Source organism: Linderina pennispora (genome assembly GCF_002104995.1).
Source record: "Linderina pennispora strain ATCC 12442 chromosome Unknown DL89scaffold_4, whole genome shotgun sequence".
In the NCBI taxonomy this organism is placed as follows: domain Eukaryota; kingdom Fungi; phylum Kickxellomycota; class Kickxellomycetes; order Kickxellales; family Kickxellaceae; genus Linderina; species Linderina pennispora.
Window position 1 is genome coordinate 1,312,296 of NW_024468252.1, and position 22,056 is coordinate 1,334,351.

The window sequence follows — 22,056 nt, forward strand, 5'->3', positions numbered from 1 at the left end:
GAGTATTTCTCCTATGGGGCTGTGATCGTCCTGGCCTGCTGGATTCCTACTGCCATATCCGGAAGAACGGTTACCACTGAACAAGCCAGCAAGCGACAAGCCAAAACGTTGTTCATTCACTATTGCCTCAGCTACTCCCCGCTGCCCCTCCAGCAAAGAAACGATACGGAAAGGATGCGTCAGCCATTATTCATTGAAACCACCAGCAACAAAAACAACAACAAAAATGCAGCAGTCCTAAATATCCTCCATCACCAGTCGTGGCAGAATATTCATCGACTGCAGCTCCTGGAACAGTAGCTTGCACGCATACGGGATTTTGATCGGAGTCATGGTCTTGCTTGATCTGCACACCTGGCACCACCCCTTATAGCCGATGTAGCCGCACTTTTCGCACACATGCACCTCAAACACATCCGACGAGATCATCAGCCGCTCCAGCAGCAGCATCGACGCGCCGTACCCGATCAGGCAATCCTTCTCCATCTCTCCCAGACGCAGACCACCGTCGCGCGAGCGTCCCTCGGTGGGCTGGCGTGTCAGCACGGCACGCGGCCCGCGCGCACGCGCATGCATTTTGTCGGCAACCATGTGCTTCAGGCGCTGGTAGTACGTGGCGCCATTGAAGATGTAGGCGCCAACAGGCTCGCCGGTAATGCCCGACGTGACGTAGTCCTTGCCAGTATAGCTATAGCCGTTCTCCATCAGAATCCGGCACATGTCCTCCATCTTGCTGCCGCCAAAGCACGTACCGTACTGCAGCTCGCCCTTGATTGCGCCAGCCTTACTAGCCACAAACTCCATCAGCTTGCCGACAGTCATTCGCGACGGGAAACCGTGCGGGTTCATGATGATGTCCGGGAACACACCGCGGTCCGTGAACGGCATGTCCTCCTGCTGCACAATGATGCCACACACGCCCTTCTGGCCATGTCGAGACGAAAACTTGTCGCCAAGCTCGGGCCGGCGCGTCTGCCGCAGCAGGAACTTGATCAGCGTCTGGTCGGTCTCCGAGGTCGTAATCATGACCTTGTCAACGTATCCGTGGTCAGGGTACTTGAACGTGGCTGGTGTTGGGCGATATTCGACGGTAGCACCGCCCACTCCAGCATTGATGTCGTTGCCGCCATCGACCTGGCGACTGCTTGTGGAGGTACATCTGGACCGGTCTCAAGACGAGTGCCCGGCGGGGCCATGCCGTCAGTGTCGATGTGCGCGTAGCGCTCGGGGATCGTGCCGTCAGGTCATCATGGGCGGACCAACAACGCGGTCAAAGGTGCCGTTGGCGTACTTGCGCACCATGGCCGTGTACTTGCGCATAACCTGGCAGCGCCCAAACCCACGATCGAGGGACGACTTGTTGATAACCAGGGCATCCTCAATATCGTATCCGGAATACGACATGACAAACACCGAGCCGTTCTGGCCGGCAGGCAGCTTGTCGTAATTGATAAGCTCGATGGTCTTGGTCTTGACCATGGGCTGCTGCGGATACACCATCAGATACAGCAGAGTATCGATGCGGTTGAGCTGGTTGTAGGCAATAGCACCAATTGCCTGCTTACCCATAGCGGACTGGTACGTATTACGCGGCGACTGGTTGTGGTGCGGATACGGAATCAGCCCAGCCACAGCGCCCAGCAGCGTGAACGGCTCAATCTCGCAGTGGGTTGTATACAGCTTCAGATCCTTCTCATAGATGGCGATGTTACAGTCATTCTCCTCGTTGACATCGAGATACTCCACCAGGCCCAGCCGCAAAAAGTCGTCAAACTCGAGCTTGCCCGCCATCAGATCCTGGATGTGGTGGTCCTTGACGCGGCTCTTGCCGTTCTCGACGATAATCAGAGGGCGGCAGATGCGCCCGTTATCGGCCGAAATGTTGACGGTGTTGCGGTGGTCATCGATATAAATGCTGACAAATGCCGGGATGCGACCGCTGCGGCGCACCATGCGGAACTGACGCACAAACCGGAGTGCTGATCTGGTCACGCCAAGAATCAGACCGTTGAGGAACACAACATGCGTTCCAGGCGTGTGCAGCTCGGCACCAGTCATCAGCGCAGCGTCCTCGACACCCAGAGCAAAGGCCACGCGGCGGATGGGCTCCTCCTCGTCATCGGTAGTGATATGCGTCATTAATGCCAGGTTTTTCACCAGACCACACAGCTCTCCTTCAGGAGTATCGGCCGGGCACAGCATCCCCCACTGCGATGGCTGCAGCGCACGAGGGCCAGACACCTTGCGCGTCTTCTCAAACTGACTGCTGATACGGGTCATCATGCCCAGCGCCGAAATGTACGACAGACGCGACAGAATGTGGGTGACACCGGCACGCTCCATCTTGAAACGCTTCAGCGACCAGTTTCCTGTACTGATGGCGCGAGTCAGGCCCTGTGTGATCAGATCGCCGTGGCACATTAGCTGGTTATACACATCAAAGGCCTGCGCCAGGTTGGGCTTCTTCAGGACCTTGTCCACGTTGAGCTTCAGGTCGTAGTTGAACCGCTTGAACAGATCCTCAAACAGCAGCGACAGCAGCTGGCCGGCAAGCTCAAGACGCTTGTTTCCAAGGTAGTCCAGGTCGTCAGTCATGTTGTCGTTGTTGACTGCCTGCAGCACACGCCGCGCCATCATGGCCACGTACACGCACTTGGCGCGGAAGTCGCTGCCATTGACAGGCACATGGGCCAGCACCACGTTGGCCAGCACCTCCAGCGCCTCCTCGTAGCCAGGCCGGCGAGCCATGCCTGGGCGGCGAGTCACCTTAGTCTTGGATCCGATCCAGTCCAGCGCCGCCCGCTGCGTGAACAGCTTCGATGCCGAGCCCTCCTCGAGTGTTGGGGACAGCATGTCCAGGAACAGCGGGTCGTTTCCAGCTACCAGCTGTGCGATCTCCTTGTCCGCTGTCATGCCCATTGCACGCATCGCCACCACCAGCGGCACGTCGTCGCTGATCGAGTTGTGCTTCAGGTAAAGGGCACCCTTCTTGTACACAACATATGTCTTTGATTTGCGCTCATGCGTGCTGGACGTCACATTGGCCGCCATGAACCCCTTGTTGTCGACCTGGATGATGATACGGTTCTTGGACATCTGCTCCTGCACCAGAATGACTTTTTCCTGTTCCACGCACAATAAAGTAGCCGCCGGGGTCTAGGGGGCACTCCTGCATCCGAGCCATCTCGGCGTCGTTGCGGCCAGTCAGCACACAGCGCGCCGACCGCAGCATGATTGGCATACGTCCAATCACCACACCCTTGCGGATTACGCGCGACCGCCCACGCGTGTACTCAATGTCCACCGCAATCGGGGCAGCGTACGTCATGTCACGCAGCCGACACTCGTGTGGCGTAATCGACCGGTTTGGCTGCATCGGCATCGGTCCGCTCGGGCATACCCACGCGGATTCCAGTGTATTTCAAGTAGAACGACGGATCCACGTCCGACGTCACCACCTCGTTGGCTTTCACAATCTTCTTCAGGTCAACGTCGATGAAATAGTTGAACGAGTCAATGTGCTGTTTGACCAGTCCTTTGACGCGCAGGAAATGCCGGCAGCAGCTGCCACTTGTCCTCGGCCGTCGGGATCGGGTCAGTCAGCCCCTTCTTGGCCTGCGACGGACCCGCCCCCAGAAGCACCGCCGCGTCGTCCTCGCTGCCGTTCTGGAACCGCTGGTGCTGGAGAACCCCTGAATTGGTGAGCCGATCGACCTGCATTGGAATAAAAAAACAATGCTAATAAAAAAAACTGGTGGTCAGCAGAGGTGGGGCTTGCGGGCAGGGTTTGCTGAGAGCGGCTTGGTCTGCCAGCGGCAGTTAGAATTTTTTCCTGAGGAGCTGATTGAATCACTTGATCTAATCATAGGAAGGCGCGGGTCTGGCCATCTGGGAAGGAGCGTCATCACGGACACTGCATGTCATGCCAGCCACATATGTGCTGGCGCTGCCAGGTCTTGGAGAGGCCACAGACTCTCGTGATATTGCCAAGGGCAAGTCGGCCTGATCTCTAAACCAGGGCATCTGCCTGGTCGCTGATGCTGGCACATATGGCACCTTACATAATCTCTGGCCAGCCCCAGGGCGGATGCGGTTTGACAGGTAATGGTGCTTGTGAACCTCGCAACGATTGCCTTTTGTGCGAGAAAAATCCGCATTCTGCTGTAGTTGATTCTCTGAAAGCGGGCCACAAAGTGTTGCGGTACGCAATTCGGTGTTCGCTACTTTTCCGCAAGAGATGCTCTCTCTTTCTCGACTCTAGGGTTTTCTCGAATTTTTGTACTTTACGTGGCTAGCGCTCGCTGCCAGCTTGCAAGAGTAATCTCGGTGGTGCCTGGGCCATTTGACCAGCAACATCTACGTTTATTTTCTGGGCCTTATATTGTCCTTTTTCGCATATCGGTCGTGCAGTCATTCGCTACTGCGAGCAGTTCGCTCAGGTCGCTTTTTGTCACGCCTTTTTTTGATGACCAAGAGCCTGGATTCTGTGGTGAGGCAGCTTAATAATATACAAGGTAGGGGGCGAGATGTGCATAATTTCCGATCCTTTTGAGTGGAGGCGCATGTGGGGAAGAAGCGTCGCCAGGGAGGCATATTCCAGGAAAGCGCATGAGGAGCAGGGAGCAGGTTAAATTCTGCCTATCCATATGGAGTTGTTTGCAGTAAAAGGGCGCAGATTTGGACACCTTGAAGATCACCCTGCGGCAGAATGAGAGTTGCACCAAACGCCCTGTTCTAGAGCGCATGCAGAGGGTGTGGAAAATAGCACACCTCTCAGAAGCAGCGTATATGAACCAACGCAGCGTGGCCCGCACACGGGAAGTGTGCAGTTTAACCTACAACGTAACTACAATACCGACTACACCTACGACTCGCAGGCCACTTTGCTAACCACCGGTAATCATAATGCTCTATTTTCCTCTGGGCGACGTGCATATTAGAGGCAAGCGATACGCTCGAGTAGACAGCGACTCAAGCGTCACCCACTCGGTAGATCCACAGCTTGACACCAACCAGTCTGGAATGGGGCGGAGGCGGAGGGCTCAAAGCCATGTCCCTCTGGTGGCGAAACAAGCAGCGATGTAATGGCCAGAGACGACCCGACCAGCGACAGCTGCGTCACTTCTAGTGACTCCAGCAGCACTCTGAACCGCATCAATCACAATGCCACTGGCTTGGCCCAGCGGGCTACATCAGCAGCCGACAAGCAGAACTCGGTGCCGACTGCCAGACTCGTATACACCAATTCCAAGATCGTAAAGTACGACTCTGAGGCCGAGGCAGAGATAGAGCGGGAGCTGCAGGCGGCAGTGGACATGGTGATTGAAGGCAGCCCGCTTCAGGCCGAGGCACCAACAAGCTCTGCCCTGGTCGACGACAAAACTGTGATCTCGCCAAAGAAAAGCGCCTTCTCGCCTACCATGAGCCGCGTGTCCGAGCGCGACGATATCCAACTGCACCCATCAAATCCCTTCAGCCCTGTGCATCTGGCGGCTACCACGCTGTGCAGGAAATTTTCACTGAAGCGCACAGCGTCAGCGGAGGGGTCGACAAAGAAGTCCGGGGCCGACTCATCGACGCTGCTCGACAAGCGGTCAAAGTGCACAATGTGCGAGCCATACGACTGGGAAAACTCACACCCATTCATCAAGCGCTTCCAACCGGTCATCCGCTGGCTGCAGGAGCGCCCGCTCATCACATGCTGCATCACTGTCGGGCTGCTTGTTGTCCTGCTGATTGCTATTATCGTGATTCTGGTCGTTGGCGTGTTCCCGAACATGATGCGTGCGATCGTGCAGGACGTGTCGTTCAGAGTTACCAATCTTCATGCAGTGCCGCCTCCCGAGTACTTGATAGCGATTGGCGCTACGATAAATGACGGTACCGATGGCAGCAAGCGCGATTTGGTTGGAAGCAGCGGGGTTAACCCACATGCCCGCATGGCCGGAGAGCCAGATACGCCAGCCAGCGACAGCCTGGTGGGATCGAGTGTGCTCAGCATCCCAGTGTCACAGACATCGTCGATAGTTGCACTGGCCATACCATGGAGCACTGCGGCTACCCAGATGCCAGCACTTGCACACTCCAACTATGCGTTCCAGGCATCCTCCGCAGCTATCGTGTCGTCGTCGCCACCGCCTAACCAAGTCTTGTCATCAGCCGTTGTTCTGCCACAGGTATCACACCACGGTAGGCACAACCGAGCAGATCATGAGCCAACTATGGAGCCACAGCCTAAAGCCAAGCCAAGGCGCGGTGCCCTGCTGCTCCATCGTCGCGATGAGGTAGAACCGAGCAACGCTGGCAAGACTGTCGATGTAGTGATCCCAGTCACATTCACCCACACGGGTACATCGACTGTGCATCTGTCTCTGCCACACAGCACGCTGATGCCCAGGCAAACGGCTGCGGCCATGGAAGCTACCAACCGGGCGCTGGCCTCAGGTGAAAAGTACACAATTCAGATGTCCGGTAACATGACATCAGATGCGCCGGTTGGAGTGACGATGGAGTTCACTGAGCCGCTGCAAATGTTTTGGCGCGATGTCGAGATTGGCGTGGTGAACAAGCCTGAGAGCATACATTTGCCGGGCAAGGGGGAGACCAGGTGGAGCTGGCCGCCAGTCGAGGTCACTATCCCGAACGCTGACCTAGGCACGGGCGAGCGCAAGGCAGTGATTCCTTCGCCGGAAGAGCAGCCAGGCAGCAAGCGGACACCGTTTGTCATTACCGATAAGGACATGGTCCTGGGCGGGCTGGGCAGCCGGATGAGGAAGCGGGCGACATCCGATGGCAGCGTCGACAGCAGTCTAGCCGACTGGTTCGATACGGTGAAGGAGCTCCGGTCGTTTACCATGCAGTGGCGGTCAACCGTCAGAGTGTCTGCACTTGGCCTGCACACCAGCAACGTCAGGTTTGAGAAGACAGTCCATGTCGTGTGCAACAGCGCAAACCAGTGCTCGCTGAACGGCCCAGCGCTGTCGAAGCAGGCTGTCTGAGGCAGGGCTCCAGCTCGAGATCAAGCCAGATTAGATTCCCGTATATTTTTTCCCTCAATTTCTAAAATGTTTTTCCACCCCTTAGCTTGTCACTGGCCCAGCCTCTTCTCTACAAGCCGTCCCTTTGTTTATTCTACTCACCATTCCTACATTGCACAGTTCTGCTACGACATACGCACCATGCCCAGATATAACAATGATAGCGCTGAGAGGGGAGACACAGGATCGCGGCCGTATACAAAACAGCGCAAGCAGCTGACGAACAAGCTGACTGAGCGCAAGCTGCCGACCAGCGTATCGGCGTGCAAGAAACAGCTGCGTGATATTACACGTCTTGCACAGCGCGCAACCCTGCCGTCGACGAAGAAAGTAGAGCTTGGAGCGGCGGATCAAGGCGCTGAACGTGCACATGGAGCAGATGACGAATGCCGAGGTAAACAAAAAGAATGCGAAGCGGTACCACCACGTCAAATTCTTTGAGCGCAAGAAGGTGATGCGCAAGCTGGCCAAGGCAGAGAAGCAGGGGGACGAGGATGCTGTGGAGGAACTGATGATCAGCTTGAATTACACGACATACTACCCGGATGAGCAAAAGTACATTTCGTTGTACCCAACCGACCCATCGAAAGACGCCCGAGGAGGCGAAGCAGCAGCAGGCCAAGATCCGCGAGCTGATCGCGGTGGCCATGGAGAACGGCGATCTGCCAAAGGACCCGAGAAGGGTCAAGGCTGAGGACCGCAAGACGATTCGCCGCGCTAACCGGTCGCTTCTGCGCAGCGTGTCGTTGGCTAGTGGCCAGGAGGCTGCCGAGTCTGGATCTGAAGCCAGCGGCGATGAGACAGGGGAGGACGTGGACCCACAGAACATAGAAGAGGATGAGTTCTTTGCGTAGAGACAAATTAGCATTGAAAAATGAATATAGCACAAGAGTCTTACATACGTGATAGCAAACTGTCGGCATCCGTCTGGCTGATAGAATTCCGGTGGAGCAGCGTGCTTGAGCTGCTGTCTACAGCGGTCGAATGTGCGTAGACTGCAGACTCCTCGTCGCTGGGCTCTGGGAAAGACAAATGGTAGCTGGACTCGTGGGTATCCATAGGTGTGCAGTGTCTGGAGCGTTCACGCTCTGGTTGTGCGATGAATCAGAGTCGATGGTCTGGTTAGGACCGACCCTAGCATCATTGCGACGGGCCAGGCGCGGGAACCTGGTGGCCAGTGCCTTGGCTACTTCCCTGATGAACGCGGGCAACCGAGGGATCGCTGACAAAGACCACAAAGTTGGCAAACACGATAGTCGCCTGCGAGAACCACGCCATCTGCTGCATCGTGACAAACTTTGAGATGTCGCTCTTGAATGTCATGGTGAGGTGGTACTGGATGTGGTAGTACGCGATGTTGAAGCAGAACCATGCCAGCGGTGCAATTGGGTACAGGGCGAATGCGGATGGCGGCGTTGTACACATTGCGGGCAGCCTTGAGCCGCTGCTCCTCGTGGCGCATCTTGGCGCGGCCCTTTCCATCGTCCCTGCCGTTCGACAGGAGCGCCTGGCTCTCGGCCGAAATCTTGCTCAGCGTCTTGCTGATTTCACTCTGCTTCCTCAAGAGCAGCAGAACGACGCGAGTAACGGTAACAAGGTTGTATAAGAGGCAGAGTCCTGGGAGGAGCAAGTAGGCGCACACCACAAACACAGTGAAGCTTTTAGTCCCGGGCTGGTAGGGCTCAAAGGCCGAGCAGTATCCCCCGCTTCCCGCGATGCCTGTTAGAGTTGCAAACTGAATGAGGGCGGCCATGACTGGGACTGCAAAGTAGAGAATCTCCAAGTACCTGCTCGGGATCTTCAGCTTGGGCCGCAAAAACATGATGTGTCAGGTTGGCCGCAATACACGTGGACGTGTAGATGCTCGTGTATGTGATGAACCCGTTGAAGAAGTAGAACACGCGGCAGCCGGTGTTATTTCCCCTCACCAGGTCCTTTATTTGCACGAAGCCGAGGACGCTGTCCATTAGAGAGATAAAGAAGATCAGGCGGAGCGAGGTGCGGTTGGACCAGTGAGCGACGCCAGAAGAAAACAGCAATCAGGAATAGAACCATGGCTCCAGCAAGACTGCCAGCAAGGCTGAATGCCATGACCGTGATTTTGATTTTGCTGTTGAGAATCGCAAAGGCTGCGCCGACGGTTTGCTGCGGGTTTTCTGGCCCAACGGCAAGGGCGCGTGCAACAAGCGCTTTGATGTGCTCCGACATTTTGCCCGCAATAGAATACAATAGTACGTGATGTGTGTACAGCGATAGATCAATAAGGAGGTATGTCGGTAGAAGGCAAAGAGAGGTGGGCAGAGAAGCTGCTTTTAATAGGCACAGGCGCTGTCTTGCTGGTTTGGTTGCCTGGTCCCAGGCCTTATATATAGTTCAATTGGGTGCAGTTCGTGGTGTGACTTTATTGAGAGACATTGCTATTGTCCCAATACGCCTATCCTTTCCTCGTTGCACCATGCAAAAAGCAATTAACGTGACAGTTTTTTTTTTTGACTGGGAATGTACACTACAATTGAAGGCAGCACCAGCGAAAATCACCATTGCAATGGTGATTGCAAATATAGCAAACCTTAGGCAGGTAGACGGGTTTCGGTCAATACCCAGATGCAGCTTTAGCCGAAAATGAACAGATATAAAGTTGCAAGTGTCAAGAGCATCGCACGGTCTCTTCTTCCACGGTATGGCTGGCTGTCCTTTGCAAACAATACTCTCTTGGGAACGGGGCTGGACAAGAAGTGGCTGTCTCCCATGCAGTGCTTCACACATCATCCATGTTCTTTCCAATAAATAAGCTCTGCATGCGCTGCTGCTCACAAACCGATCAGTCCCCATCTGCCTGTTCTAACTGTCCTGGACTGTTATTGTCAGAGAAAACATGCGCCGTTTTAGAAAAGCAAGAATGCCGGCGTTCATGATTCCAAGGAGCGTTTGGAGGGAAGCGAAGGCAGGAGCTCAAGCGGGGGACTAATTGTAGAATAAACTGCATGTATGCCCAGGTGACCTTGCGCTATTGCAACAAGGCTGCTCACTCTTATTCGGACAATCCCATGTCGTGACCAGATGTTATTGTATAATAGCCGCCAAAGCGCGCGCACTGAAGAGTTACAAACCCGCATCTTTGCTGCTGGTGTTCTTAGTTCTGGCGAACGTGCGAGAAGATACCCGTGGCTGCTTAGATGAGCAGGCCCCAGGCAATCCCTCCTACACAGACGCACTAGGATGACAAGCGGGGGATGCATGCGCTGATGCTGACAAGGGTATTTTTGCGAGACTGAATTTGGCAGGCGCCTGCGCATTGGTTTCTGCAAACAGAGCAGGTGCTTTGACGTAGCAGGTTCTCCGCTTGTGTGTATGTCTGCTGCAATTGCGGAGCGGGTTCAGAGCCGACCCTTGTGTGGCTCACACCTGCATCTGCTGTCATGTGATATATGGGCCTTTTAATCCTGGAAGAGCTAGATTACCGCATTTGTTTGGTTCTATGTCACAGGTCACCAGCACGACCTTCATTTCAAGCCCCTTCAAGGGAAAAACAGGCTCGCAGACGCTTGGCATGAGCCAAAAATGAGCCAAAGAAGTATCTAATTTACAGCAGCAAGATTTCAAAAAGTACAAGAAAACATGGAGTACAAAACAGGCGCAACGGAGGCTGTTGTGGTTTTTTGCAGAGTGCTTTTAGAGCGACGCGATTTCCTGTGGATAGCGGCCCGGCGTGTGCACGTACACGGGCTGTTGCGGAACGAGTTTTTTGGTCGGTTGGAGGCTCGACTTTAGGTTGATGTGCTCGGGAGCGTGTTCAGACAGGTCGGCGGCAGCGATCCCGTTTTGGATGTGCGATTGGTCAAATGTGACGTGGTCAAAGTACTGGTCCCAGCTGCTCATCTCGCGGTCGCAGAGGCTGCACCGTGGCATGATTGAGAGTAAGAATGAGAGAGATATCGGATGGTCGTACATTAGCTATATAAATGAGAAAGTCTGCTTATCACGTATACCGCGAAGATGGCGAGGAAAGAAAGAGAAAATCAGCTATAGCCCTTGAAAACACAAAAAGAACACCGCATGCAGGAGGTTTTAAATGCCAGGGAGGAGGGAGAGAGGGCCAAGCATGTCACTTTTCTTGGCCATTCTTCTCTATTGAGCAGCATGAAGAAGGAAAAAAAGCGGGCGGCGACCTTGTGAGCACCATGGGATGCAGACGGAAATTATAGCTGCACGTAGGCGGCAGTTCTGTGGAAGGAGGAGGAGTGCGGCTAACCACGGGACACACGCCTTCTTTTTGCCTGTGCTTGGGTTGCTGACATACGGGTGATGCAAGTCCCGTCCAGGTTGCTGCTCTATTTTAGTACTCCAAAAGAGTGCCGGTGATGCCATCCACTGCCCTGGGGTGATGCCACCGCGTGCAGGAAGAAAAAGCGACTGCGGATAAGCATAAAGAAGGATTGGCCTTGTGCCCTGTTTTTTACTCAGGAGAACAGGCATCTCGCCCAGCTGATAGCCTAGATTTACCTCGTTCCTTCTCTCTTTTCCTGGGTTGTTATCCGGGTTCTTTCTCTGGCCGAACGTAGTGAACAATGTGAGAACATGCATCACGCATATGCATCATCCCAACGTGCACAAAAGGAGCGCCTGCCGTCTCCTGGGTCAGAAAAAAACAACCGCTTTGGGAAATCCGGCCCACACTTCACCACCTGCTTCTCCAGACAAGTGGCCGAAAGCAACCACACACAATGGGGGTACATAAACGCTGCCCACCTATCATGCATATCGCTCGTGCTGAATGTGCCGGCAAATCGTGCATTCATCCTGGACATTATACAGTAGCGGGCAAATGAGAAATATATGAGGTGTGATCGATACGGCAATTGCTTTCGGCAGCTTTCGTATAATGTCACGTAGTGGCGTCAATGGTCAAGCTAGAGGGTGGTAGACGGGGGTTTATTAGAAAACAAGTTAGTTTGCCTTTTGCCGCTTGGTCTCAGTTTTCTCGAGGAGCTCGGCCTTGCGGGCTTTCTCGGCGTCAACTAGCTCGGTCAGCTTGGCGTTGACGTCAGCTTGGGTCGCCTGCAGCGCGCTAACAAGACCCTTGATGTCATTGATCTCAGCACTGGCAACTGTGAATTCCTTGGAGGCGTCGTTGGCGTCGGTGTACACTGCGGTGATCTGCGACGACATGGTGATGTAAAGGCAAAAACGGTAGAGGCTTACGTGTGCGGCAAAGGCGAAAGCAGCGCGGAATAAAAAAATGCAGGCGTCCACAGCTAGAAATTAGCAAGTGTCTCGAACTGAGCCGGATTCGAGTCATCAGCTGGCTTTTGGGCTCAGCATTTCGGCTCAAGTGGTTTATTTTTTGGATGCCAGCATTTTGCCTTTTTGGCAGCATTCGCAGGCATTTCGTCAGTCTCCGTTCCTCTCGTTCTACCTTGCACCTTCAAAAAAAAATATACTTCTTGTTAATATGCAATACCAATACGTGGTCTCGGCACACAAGGCCAGCTCGGTGACAGCGAGCGTCAGCGGGGCGTTTGTAGCACCGCACGAGACGAACCTGGTGGTGGCCAAGGGCAATCGGCTTGAAATTCACACACAGACCAGCCACGGGCTAATGCTTGTGACCGAGCAGGCACTGTACGGACGCATCACATCGCTACACTTTTTCCATCCGACGGGGCGTCTGACAGGACTTGTCCTGGTGACTTCTGACAAGCAGCAGTTTGCGGTGCTCTCATGGGACGCGGCCGCGCAGACACTTGTGACGGAGAGCTCGGGCGAGATTGTGGAGCGGACGGGGCGGCCGGCAATCGAGGCGTGCCTCGTGACGGTCGACCCGGAGTCGCGCATGCTTGCCATGTACTGGTACCAAGGGATAGTGCATTTGTTCCAGATGGCCGGCGGACAGGCGAGACGTGGGTCGGTGCGCAGTGCCGGCGGGCAGGTGCGGCGGGCCAGCAGTGGGGGGATCGAAGAGTGGCCATATGCAGTTCGTGAGGAGATCATAGGCGGGCTCGTGGTCCCGGAGTATCTGAAGGAAACGCGTGCGGGCAGTGAATTTGACGCGCCTGCGGGCAGCTCCAAGGGCAAGTCGGTCGCGTTTGCGGTGCGCAGCGGCGAACTGTACCCGGCGGTTGTGCAGTATATTCATGAGCTGAAGGTGCTTGATATGCAGTTCCTGCGCACATCAGGCAAGCAGCCGCCGGCATTGGCGGTTCTGTATGAGGACGCGAATATGACGCGGCAGATCCACGTCTACCGGGTTGGCGAGGCACAGAGCGAAATGCAGCTTGTGTCGCTCTGGACCAGCGAGCCTGTGGACCAGACCGTATCGCATATTGTTGCATTGACGAATGGCGCGGTCCTGGCAATCGGCGACGATTCGGTTGCGGTAGTGGCACAGAATACGCCCATGCTGAGCATGTCGATGCGCGCGGCCAGCGTGACAGCGTGGGAGTGGATCGACCGGGAGCAGGGCGAGCGGCTGCTGCTAGCCGACGACGAAGGGGTGCTGTCGCTGGTTGTGTTAAAGTCCGCAAGCGGAGCAGCGAGCAAAGTAAAGGACCTATATGTGGAGCGAATGGGCGAAATCTCGGTTGCCTCCAGCCTCACGTATCTGTCGGACGGGTGCCTGTACGTCGGCTCGCATTTCGGCGACCAGCAGCTGGTCCGCTTGCACATACAGGCACTCAGTGCGCAGGAGATTGAGACAGCGGGCGCAGCCACTCTTGACCCGTGGTCGTTTGCCACTGACGCGCTGAATGCTCACCCGCTGTCCAATGTGTTTGGCACAAGTGCAGTGGAGCAGACAACAAAGGTCGATGCGGACACATTTGTCGAGCCGCTCGAGTCGTTCCAGAACCTGGCGCCCATTATGGATTTGTGCGTAGTCGGGATGGGCGAGCAGCAGCAGGAGCAGCAGCGGGTGGCGAACGAGGCAGCAGACATGGAGGGCGAGCCGGGGAATCACTCGCAATCACCAATGGCCATCGACAGTGAGCAGGGAAGCGGGCTGGCGTCCAGCAGCCATGGCAGCATAGTGACGTGCTCGGGCATGCGCAACAAGCCCAGTCTGCGCATGGTACGCAACGGGGTGGGCATTGATCGCATTGCAGGGCTCGACATTAAGGGCCTGCTGGGTGTCTGGTCGTTCACAGCCAGGGGCACGCCGGACTTGGAGCAGGTGGTGCTGGTGCTCAGCTTGTTCAACCAGACGCTGGTTCTGGGGTGGACTGAGCCTAGCGCAGGCAGGGAGATTGAGATGAACGAGCTGGATGTTGGCAGCGGCCCGCAGCCGGGCTGGCGCACCAGCGAGCTGACGCTGGCAGTTGGACTGACAGGGGACCAAAACCACGTTATTCAGGTTACTCCGACCGCAGTCACGCTGATCGGCATCGCTGGGTGGCAGCAGCGTGCGGTGTGGACGCCCGAGAGCGGCGCTCCAATCAGCGTTGCCTCGGTTTCGGGCGACCAGATTGCAGTGGTGGTTGATGGCAAGGCTGTCGGGTATCTGGAGGTGCAGGGCACGAGTATTGTGCCTGTGGCATTGCGCGAGCTCGGGCAGTATGTCTCGTGCATTGACGTGCATTCGTGGGACAGGCGGCAGGTGCGCTCATCGCTGGTTGCCATCGGGCTCTGGGGCACCAACGACATCCAGCTTCTGCAGCTGCCAAGCCTGGAAACGCACCCGGTCCGGAATCTCCCTGGGGATGCGCATCGGGACGTTCGCTGAGCCAGTGCAGCTCGCACCAACAGCATCGAGTGGGTGCGATTTGCCGCGGTCGATTCTTATGTGCATGCTAGGCAATACGCGGTATGTTCTGGTTGGGCTGGGGGACGGGCGGCTCCACCATTTCGCGGTGCGGCAGCTGGGCTCTGACTGGTTTGTTAGCGAGCACAAGAGCGTTGCGCTGGGAGCGCGGCCGATCCGGCTGACGGCGTTTGCGAGCCGCGGCTCGACAAGCGTGTTTGCGGCAGGCGACCACTCGGCGGTGCTGTTTGCAGGACGGCGCGGGGCAGAACGACGTAGCAGCGAGGCAGGGGAGGGCAAGCTTATGTATGCGAACGTGGACGCGTCGGAGGTGATGCATGTGGCGCCGATCGCGTCGCAGAGCTTCCCCGACGCGCTGTGCCTGGCGATGCCCGGGCAGCTGGCGATTGGCACAATTGATCCAGTGCAGAAGCTACACATCCGCAGCACACCGCTGCCAAAGTGGGCAGCGCCGCACCGCGTGGTGCATAATGTGGGCATGGGGATGTTTGGGCTGGCGACCGTGCATTCGCTGGGCAGTGCGCCTGGCCTGGCAGCGTGGGAGGCGCTGGGGCCGATGGAGACGGGCGAGCCGCAGGTGGGGGAGCCGGTTGATTTGCGCGCGTCTTTGGCGTCAGCGCCGCCGGTCGAGGCGGGGCGGTTCTCGGTGGTCGATGCACAGACAATGGATGTGCAGGCGTCGATGCTGCTGCGGCCATATGAGCTGCCCGAGAGCCTGTGCGTGGCCTCGCTGGCAGGCCTGGAGCGCACGGGGCGGGCAGCAGCAGACGGGGTGCCAGACGTGTTTGTGCTGGGCACGTCGATTGTGATGCCGAACGAGGATGATGCGCGACGCGGGCGCATCCTGGCAATGCAGTGGGATGGGCAGCGCATGCGGCTCATCGGCAGCTTCACAGCTCACGGGGCAGTGTATGCGGTGCGGGCGTTCCGCGGCATGGTGCTGGCGGCAGTCAACAACCACGTGATTCTGCTGGGCTGGCAGCGACGTGCGCAAGCACTGGCGGCGCCTAATGTGCGCGAGTTCGCTGGGTTGGTGTGTGCCGAAGATGCCGACTACGAGCTGGTGGTTTTGTATTCGCAGCAGACGCAGATAGTGACGGTATCGCTGACAGTCAGCGGCGACTACGTGGCAGCCGGCGATCTGATGTCGTCAGTGTCCATGTACAAGTATGAAGAGACCAGTGCTGACAGCAAGACGGAGCGGCGGCTGGTGCCTGTGACGCGCGACTACGCATCATCATGGGTGACATCGGTGGCCACGGCGCCGGCACCACTGGCGCAGAACCTCATGCGGATGTTCCCGGAGCGGATTGCCGACGAGGTGGAGATGGCGGGGCGGGTGAAGATATCCGACTACGACCGGGTGTTCCAGGATGTGCGTACCGAGCGGCTGGTGGTGGCCGATGCGTTCAGCAATCTGTACCGGGCAGCGCGCAGCAGCGAGGAGCATCTGGCGGTTGAGGGCCGCTGGCATCTGGGCGATATGGTCAACTGCATGCGCACAGGCTCATTGGTCATGGATATCCCTGATCCGGAGTTCCCGGAGCTCTTCCGCCCCGCGCTGGTCTTTGGAACGATCCATGGCGCAGTCGGCGTGATTGCCTCTGTTGAAGACGGCAAGCTGGGCCGGATCCTCGACCGGCTGCAGACGAACCTTGCGCACCTTCTGCCGACCGCCGGCATGTGGAGCTACGATAAATGGCGCGCCTACCATACAGGCCAGCGGCAGACCCGCGCCTTTGGATTCCTGGACGGCGACCTGATCGAGAGGTTTTTGGACCTGCCGGCGGAAATGCAGGAGCTGGTGGTTACGGGCGGCAGCCTGCTGCTGGGCGATGCCCGGGTGGATAGGGCCGAGTGGCGGATGAAGAGCCGCAGCTGCGCCGGATTCGCAAGAGTTGAGGGCGAATGTGACGTGGAGGTTCTTGGCTGCCAGGCGATTTCGAATATTGCCAAGCGCGAGGATGTTGGGGCTGAGTATGTAGTGCGGCTGGTGGAAAGCCTGTCACGGCTGCACTAAAAATAGAGTACGAGCCTTGGCGCTGTTTTCCCGAGGTGGTTGAGGAACAGCCGAGGGTCAGGGGATAGGAGCTAAAAATCAAGCGCAGGCACAGCCCTTCTTTCACCTGTGGTAGCCTGCTGAGCTTGGGAGTGTGTGCTGGCCAAGGCGCATTAATGCAGGCAGACCTGTGACTCTTGGGTTCGTTTCGTCTGTTCTCAGCTTTTCTCTTCTCTTTTTTTTTTTCATACTCTTCTATTTCAAAATAGCTCTCTAAATTTATAGCAATGGATTCAGGCAAGCAGAACGATACGTTCTCGCCCAACAACCCGTTCAACGACATCGCCCCTGGCGACAGCAGCAGCCAGCCAGCTGCCTACTCCAGCCCAGGCATGGCCCCTGGCTACCCAGCGGCATCGACTCCGGGGACCGACAATCTGGCGCACGCGCAGGCGCGCTTTGGCGAACCTGCAGCTAAACAGCGGGGCGGCGACACCGCCGCCTGGCTCGCAGGCGTACGGTGCAGCGTATTCGTCGGCTCCCGCACAGTCGGCTGGATATGGCGCGGGGTACGGCGTGACCAGCGGAGGTCAGCATGCAGGCATTGTTTCCAGCGGCTCGCCGCAAATGACTGCAGCGCCAGCGCATCCGCCGGCCTCTAGCGGCGCCGGGTATGCGCTCGGCTACGGCCCGCCGGCTCCAGCACCGGCTCAGGCTCCAGCTCCACCAGCTCCAGCTCCTGTATATTCCAGCGGGGCAGGCTCCACCGCCGATGCCGTTCCGTCCGACACAGACGGCGAGCAGCCCGGTGGCGGCTCAGAGGCCGCTGCAGCTGCCGGCGTTGGTGGGCCCGATGCTGCAGTTTGTGGATATAGATTTGACCAGTCGCGCAGTGGAAGGGGTCGGTCATGGTGATGACGAACGAGTCGCTGCTGCCACACACGGTGAACCCGCCGGCAATGTCCTGGCAAGCACATCGTCGTCAGCAGGGCCGGCGGCGTCGGCAGGCCCCAACATGCACATTCCCGTGATTGAAGTGTGGGATGACAACGTGCATGGGCCGGGGACGGGCAAGCCGAAGAGTTTCCAGGCAGTGGCACTGTATACGGAGCCGACGTTCAAGTACACGTTCTGGCGGGCGGATATTACGATTCCGCTGCATGTGACCGAGGAGCGCTCAGTCAAGTACCAAGTAAAGTGGGGCGCCGACGAGTACTCGGTGCAGTCGCCGTCCGCCAAGCCCACATACGAGTTCCGGGTAGCTGCGCAGTCGACGCACTGGCGGATGTGCATCACCAGCAACAACCAGTTTTGCCAGGTCGGTTCCCGAGAACATCCGGTACTCGATGCGTGGGTCAGGGCCGGTGATCACCGACTTGGCCGGGAAGCACCGCGACAACCCGTTTTTGGTGTGGGTGGGTACAGGCGGGCAGTTTGACGGCGACAACGTGTGGGATGACTGCGCGTACGTCCTGGCGCCGTTCATCCAGCCCGGTGGCAACGACCGGTCGAGAGTGCAGGTCAAGTGGACAGGCGAGATGGCAGGCGGCCGTGGAGCGGTGGTATCTTTTGGCGTACCTGCGGCAGTGGTTCGGGGTGGACTTGCGGGAGCAGTCTGAGCTGCAGGGGCAGCAGGAGTTTGCGCGGCTGCTTTCGATCGATTCCGTACTCATTCACAGCCGACGGAGACGTGTTCTCCGGGTTTGGTTCGTACCCGCAGGCGCTGCAGCAGTCGGCGGTGATGCAGGGGGTGGGGGCGATTGGCTAGCAAGTACTTTGCGTTGTTCCAAGGCCACTACGACTGCGGGGCTGGCGCACAGCGGGCACGGGTTCTACGGCGACGGGTACCATTCGCTGAAGAGGCTGGGGCCGTTCACAGCCCTGCTGTCGCTGGACACGCGCACAGGACGCACAGTTCCGGGGATCATCGACCGCAGCGACTACGACACGCTGTTCCACGCAATCCACAACACGTTGCCAGAGACCGTGTGCAATTTGATTGTGGTGGCAGGGACCGCCGGTGGTGTTTCCGCACACCAGCATTTTCGAGCAAGTGCTGCGCGGGGCGAACTCTGCAGGGCTGTCGACGCTTCTGTCGATGGTCGGAGGCAAGCATAGCGGGCGCAGCGAGATGCTGGGCAAAGGCCGGTTCGGGGAGTCGCAGACCGGCGTGCGGTTCAACGAGTTCTGGGCGAGCCAGCCACACAGCACCGAGCGGCAGTTCCTGGTCAACAGCCTGCAGGAGTTTGCGCGCAGCAAGTCGTGCCGGGTGACGTTTGTTTCGGGGCACGTCAACTGCCTGTCGTCGGGCCATTTCTACTCGTTCAAGGACAGCCGGTATGACCCGCGGCGGTTCCCCGAGCAGCGCGGGTTCCTGTCGGACTACCGGTCGATGATCCAGATCACGGTGTCCGGCTTGGTGCAGGCGCCGGTGGATTACCTGGCGCACAAGGCGTACAGTATGGCCAGCCGCGAGAAGCCGTTTGATGGGCATACGGGCGAGAGCCTGTACAAGACGTTCGAGCAGGATGTCAACGGCACGGTGCCGCCGTCGACCAAGATCCTTGCGAGACGCGGATACATTGCGGGCATTGAGAGCGTCATGGACAACAACGGCAAGCGCGACCCGGGGCTAATCTTCTTCGTGTATGCAGAGCACGAGAACTCGGTGGGCACCGGCTCGTATATGATCAACGTGCCGCCACTGAACTACACCCCGCCGCTCAGCCCGAACCAGGCGCCACCGCAGCCGCAGTATGCGCAGCAGGGACAGCCGCAGCCGCTGCGTCAAGCCATGTCGTACCGCGACCACAGTGCCCCTGGCGGATCTCAGGCAGCCGGTGGATCCCAAATGGCCGCCCAGCCAGTGCAGACCCAGCCAGCACAGGCGGCAGCCAATGCCGACCAGTACGACTATGACATTCCGGGCTACACCGATGCAGGTGCACCACCGCCGCCGTATTCGGCGCTTGCGACGCAGCCGCAGGCGGGCGACGGGCTGCCTGCCAGGAGCTCGGGCAGCTACTCGTCGTCGTACGAGCACACGGCGGCGTGGGTGCAGCAGCAGGCGGGGTCAGTGGGCAGCGCATCGCCACATGCCAACAACTCGGATGCTGCGGGGCCGACGTCAGCTGTGGTGTCTAACCCGTATGTGCAGCAGCCTGTGACTAGCCAGCCAGCGGCCAGCCAGCAATCCCCGTACGGTAAGCAGCCAGTGTCGAGCCAGCAGCAATCCCCATATGGCCAGCAACCAGCAACTAGCCAGCAACAGTCTCCGTATGGCCAGCAACCAGCAACTAGCCAGCAGCAGTCTCCGTATGGCCAGCAGCCAGGCAACTAGCCAGCAACAGTCTCCGTATGGCCAGCAGGGCCAGCCGCCGTACGGGGCAGAAGCAATAGGTGTTTTTATGCTTTTAGCACATTTCAAACAATCGTCGTTATCACTTTCGTGGGAAACAAACTCGCTGCCTTTTTCCCATGCCGTCGGGGCGGAATAGGGCCCCGGCGGGCTTAAAAGGCGGCCCGTGAGAAGTGCAGATAACAGCTGCTGGCAGATTTCCACATCTCTTCCCATCCATTGTTTTTTTTCTTTTCTAATACACCTATGCTTCGCAACCACCTCCCCCGCCTCCACCACACTTTCCGCGGCTACGCGACGGCGTCGACCAAGGGCAGCGAGATTCAATCGCGGATTTCGGCCAAGCGCCAAGCATCGCTGCTGGGCGGCGGGCTTAAGCGCATTTCGGCGCAGCATGCCAAGGGCAAGCTGACAGCGCGCGAGCGCATCGAGCTTCTGGTGGACCCTGGGACGTTCCGCGAGTACGACGCATTCGTCGAGCACCAATGCCACGACTTTGGCATGGCGAGCCAGACACTGACCGGCGATGGAGTGGTGACTGGCGTGGGCAAAGTAAACGGCCGCACGACCTTTCTGTTCTCGCAGGATTTCACGGCATTCGGCGGCTCCCTGAGCAAGACGTTTGCGCAGAAGGTGTGCAAGATTATGGACCGCGCAATGCAGGCCGGAGCGCCGGTCATCGGGCTAAACGACTCGGGCGGTGCGCGCATCCAAGAGGGAGTCGACTCGCTGGCTGGCTACGCGGAGATCTTCCAGCGGAACGTGCTGGCGTCGGGCGTGGTGCCGCAGATCTCGCTGATCATGGGCCCGTGTGCCGGCGGTGCTGTGTATTCGCCGGCATTGACGGATTTCACGTTTATGGTGAAGGACACGTCGTACTTGTTTGTCACCGGACCAGGACTGTGGTCAAGGCGGTGACGAACGAGACGGTGACGCAGGAGGAGCTGGGCGGGTCGTCTGTGCACGCAAGGAAGTCAGGCGTCGCCCACGGGGCATTCGACAACGACGTGGTGGCGTTGGCGCAGATGCGCGAGCTGCTGTCGTTTCTGCCGCAGTCTAATCGCGAAAAGGCCCTCGATCGGTTCTCTGCCGATCCCGTCGACCGCGCCGACCCTGCCCTGGACACCCTGGTGCCTAGCGACTCGACCAAGGCCTACGATATCACCGATGTGGTGAAGCGCGTCGTTGACGATGCGCGGTTCTTTGAGATCATGCCCGAGTTCGCCAAGAACATCGTCGTCGGATTTGCCCGCGTCGGCGGCCAGTCGGTCGGCATCGTCGGCAACCAGCCGCTGGTGTCCTCGGGGTTCTGGACATTAACGCGTCGGTCAAGGCTGCCCGGTTCGTGCGCTTCTGCGATGCCTTCAATATCCCACTGGTGACGTTCGTCGATGTGCCCGGGTTCCTGCCCGGAACGCAGCAGGAGCACAATGGCATTATCAGGGAGGGAGCCAAGCTCCTGTATGCCTACGCCGAGGCCACTGTGCCCAAGATCGCCGTGACCACCCGCAAGGCCTACGGCGGTGCCCAGTGCGTCATGAGCTCAAAGCAGCTGCGCGGCGACGTCAACCTGGCCTGGCCTACGGCCGAGCTGGCCGTCATGGGTGCCAAGGGTGCTGTCGAGATTCTCTGGCGCAAGGACCTGGAGGGCCGCGCCAAGGCCGAGGAAGAGTACAACAGGCTGTTCGCCAACCCTCTGCCGGCCGCCCAGCGCGGATACCTGGACGACATCATCCAGCCCAGGGACACTAGGCGGAGGATCATCGAGGAGCTGGAGATTCTGCGCTCCAAGCAGCTGGTGAATCCAGCCAAGAAGCACGACAACATGCCGCTCTAAAAAGTAACTGAACCGAGAAATATATTCAAAGTAGCTTACATGCAATCACCACTAGCAGCATCCACATAG

At 57.9% G+C, this 22,056-nt stretch overlaps 9 protein-coding genes across 9 annotated transcripts; 4 read left to right on the forward strand and 5 right to left on the reverse strand.

Moving 5' to 3' along the window:
- Window positions 1–134: 134 nt before the first annotated feature.
- On the reverse strand, window positions 135–3,772 carry DL89DRAFT_266637 (beta and beta-prime subunits of DNA dependent RNA-polymerase). The gene is given in 12 exon segments (XM_040887155.1): window positions 135–1,134; window positions 1,158–1,223; window positions 1,264–1,939; window positions 1,961–1,979; window positions 2,007–2,070; window positions 2,095–2,613; window positions 2,644–2,652; window positions 2,680–3,018; window positions 3,040–3,123; window positions 3,212–3,343; window positions 3,363–3,564; window positions 3,623–3,772. The coding sequence occupies 12 exon segments, from the start codon at window positions 3,718–3,720 to the stop codon at window positions 238–240; spliced, it is 3,105 nt and encodes a 1,034-aa protein (XP_040745170.1). The 5' UTR covers window positions 3,721–3,772; the 3' UTR covers window positions 135–237.
- A 1,312-nt stretch (window positions 3,773–5,084) lies between these two features.
- Window positions 5,085–6,998, forward strand: DL89DRAFT_256633 (uncharacterized protein; the record flags this gene model as incomplete). The annotated part of the gene is made up of 1 exon (XM_040885463.1): window positions 5,085–6,998. One exon carries the CDS (start codon window positions 5,085–5,087, stop codon window positions 6,996–6,998), a length of 1,914 nt encoding a protein of 637 aa, XP_040745171.1.
- Window positions 6,999–7,111: 113 nt separating this feature from the next.
- On the reverse strand, window positions 7,112–8,251 carry DL89DRAFT_130293 (uncharacterized protein). The gene is made up of 2 exons (XM_040883315.1): window positions 7,940–8,251; window positions 7,112–7,817 (listed from the first exon to the last, which is right to left on the reverse strand). The coding sequence occupies exons 1-2, from the start codon at window positions 8,094–8,096 to the stop codon at window positions 7,324–7,326; spliced, it is 651 nt and encodes a 216-aa protein (XP_040745172.1). The 5' UTR covers window positions 8,097–8,251; the 3' UTR covers window positions 7,112–7,323.
- DL89DRAFT_130134 (uncharacterized protein) lies at window positions 8,065–9,134 on the reverse strand. Its single transcript, XM_040883313.1, has one exon. The coding sequence runs from the start codon at window positions 8,857–8,859 to the stop codon at window positions 8,224–8,226; it is 636 nt and encodes a 211-aa protein (XP_040745173.1). The 5' UTR covers window positions 8,860–9,134; the 3' UTR covers window positions 8,065–8,223.
- Window positions 8,812–9,327, reverse strand: DL89DRAFT_130291 (uncharacterized protein). The gene has a single exon (XM_040883314.1). It carries the CDS (start codon window positions 9,243–9,245, stop codon window positions 8,952–8,954), a length of 294 nt encoding a protein of 97 aa, XP_040745174.1. The 5' UTR covers window positions 9,246–9,327; the 3' UTR covers window positions 8,812–8,951.
- A 1,382-nt stretch (window positions 9,328–10,709) lies between these two features.
- On the reverse strand, window positions 10,710–10,916 carry DL89DRAFT_292099 (uncharacterized protein; the record flags this gene model as incomplete). The annotated part of the gene is made up of 2 exons (XM_040890256.1): window positions 10,710–10,727; window positions 10,755–10,916. 2 exons carry the CDS (start codon window positions 10,914–10,916, stop codon window positions 10,710–10,712), a joined length of 180 nt encoding a protein of 59 aa, XP_040745175.1.
- A 1,585-nt stretch (window positions 10,917–12,501) lies between these two features.
- DL89DRAFT_204819 (uncharacterized protein) lies at window positions 12,502–16,606 on the forward strand (the record flags this gene model as incomplete). Its single annotated transcript, XM_040884057.1, has 8 exons — window positions 12,502–13,011; window positions 13,222–13,689; window positions 13,831–13,911; window positions 14,026–14,712; window positions 14,765–15,311; window positions 15,411–15,779; window positions 15,840–16,132; window positions 16,238–16,606. Coding segments are annotated over 8 exons (3,324 nt in total), but the record flags the coding sequence as incomplete, so codon positions are not given.
- Window positions 16,607–17,079: 473 nt separating this feature from the next.
- On the forward strand, window positions 17,080–20,176 carry DL89DRAFT_321921 (uncharacterized protein; the record flags this gene model as incomplete). Its single annotated transcript, XM_040891309.1, has 8 exons — window positions 17,080–17,307; window positions 17,342–17,463; window positions 17,507–18,061; window positions 18,111–18,312; window positions 18,350–18,457; window positions 18,513–18,542; window positions 18,584–18,793; window positions 18,843–20,176. The coding sequence occupies 8 exons, from the start codon at window positions 17,080–17,082 to the stop codon at window positions 20,130–20,132; spliced, it is 2,745 nt and encodes a 914-aa protein (XP_040745177.1). The 3' UTR covers window positions 20,133–20,176.
- A 220-nt stretch (window positions 20,177–20,396) lies between these two features.
- Window positions 20,397–21,987, forward strand: DL89DRAFT_292103 (carboxyl transferase; the record flags this gene model as incomplete). The annotated part of the gene is made up of 3 exons (XM_040890257.1): window positions 20,397–21,035; window positions 21,062–21,445; window positions 21,484–21,987. The coding sequence occupies 3 exons, from the start codon at window positions 20,397–20,399 to the stop codon at window positions 21,985–21,987; spliced, it is 1,527 nt and encodes a 508-aa protein (XP_040745178.1).
- Between the last annotated feature and the right edge of the window lie 69 nt (window positions 21,988–22,056).

Coding starts and splice junctions, on each gene's coding strand:
- DL89DRAFT_266637 (XM_040887155.1), bottom strand. CDS start 3,720: ATGCAGGTCGATCGGCTCACCAATTCAGGGGTTCTCCAGCACCAGCGG. Junction 2,071..2,094: donor AGGAGGAGCCCATCCGCCGC/GTGGCCTTTGCT, acceptor CTGGGTGTCGAG/GACGCTGCGCTGATGACTGG. Junction 1,224..1,263: donor ACGGCACCTTTGACCGCGTT/GTTGGTCCGCCC, acceptor ACGATCCCCGAG/CGCTACGCGCACATCGACAC.
- DL89DRAFT_130293 (XM_040883315.1), bottom strand. CDS start 8,096: ATGGATACCCACGAGTCCAGCTACCATTTGTCTTTCCCAGAGCCCAGC. Junction 7,818..7,939: donor TGCCGACAGTTTGCTATCAC/GTATGTAAGACT, acceptor CGCTGGCTTCAG/ATCCAGACTCGGCAGCCTCC.
- DL89DRAFT_130134 (XM_040883313.1), bottom strand. CDS start 8,859: ATGTTTTTGCGGCCCAAGCTGAAGATCCCGAGCAGGTACTTGGAGATT.
- DL89DRAFT_130291 (XM_040883314.1), bottom strand. CDS start 9,245: ATGTCGGAGCACATCAAAGCGCTTGTTGCACGCGCCCTTGCCGTTGGG.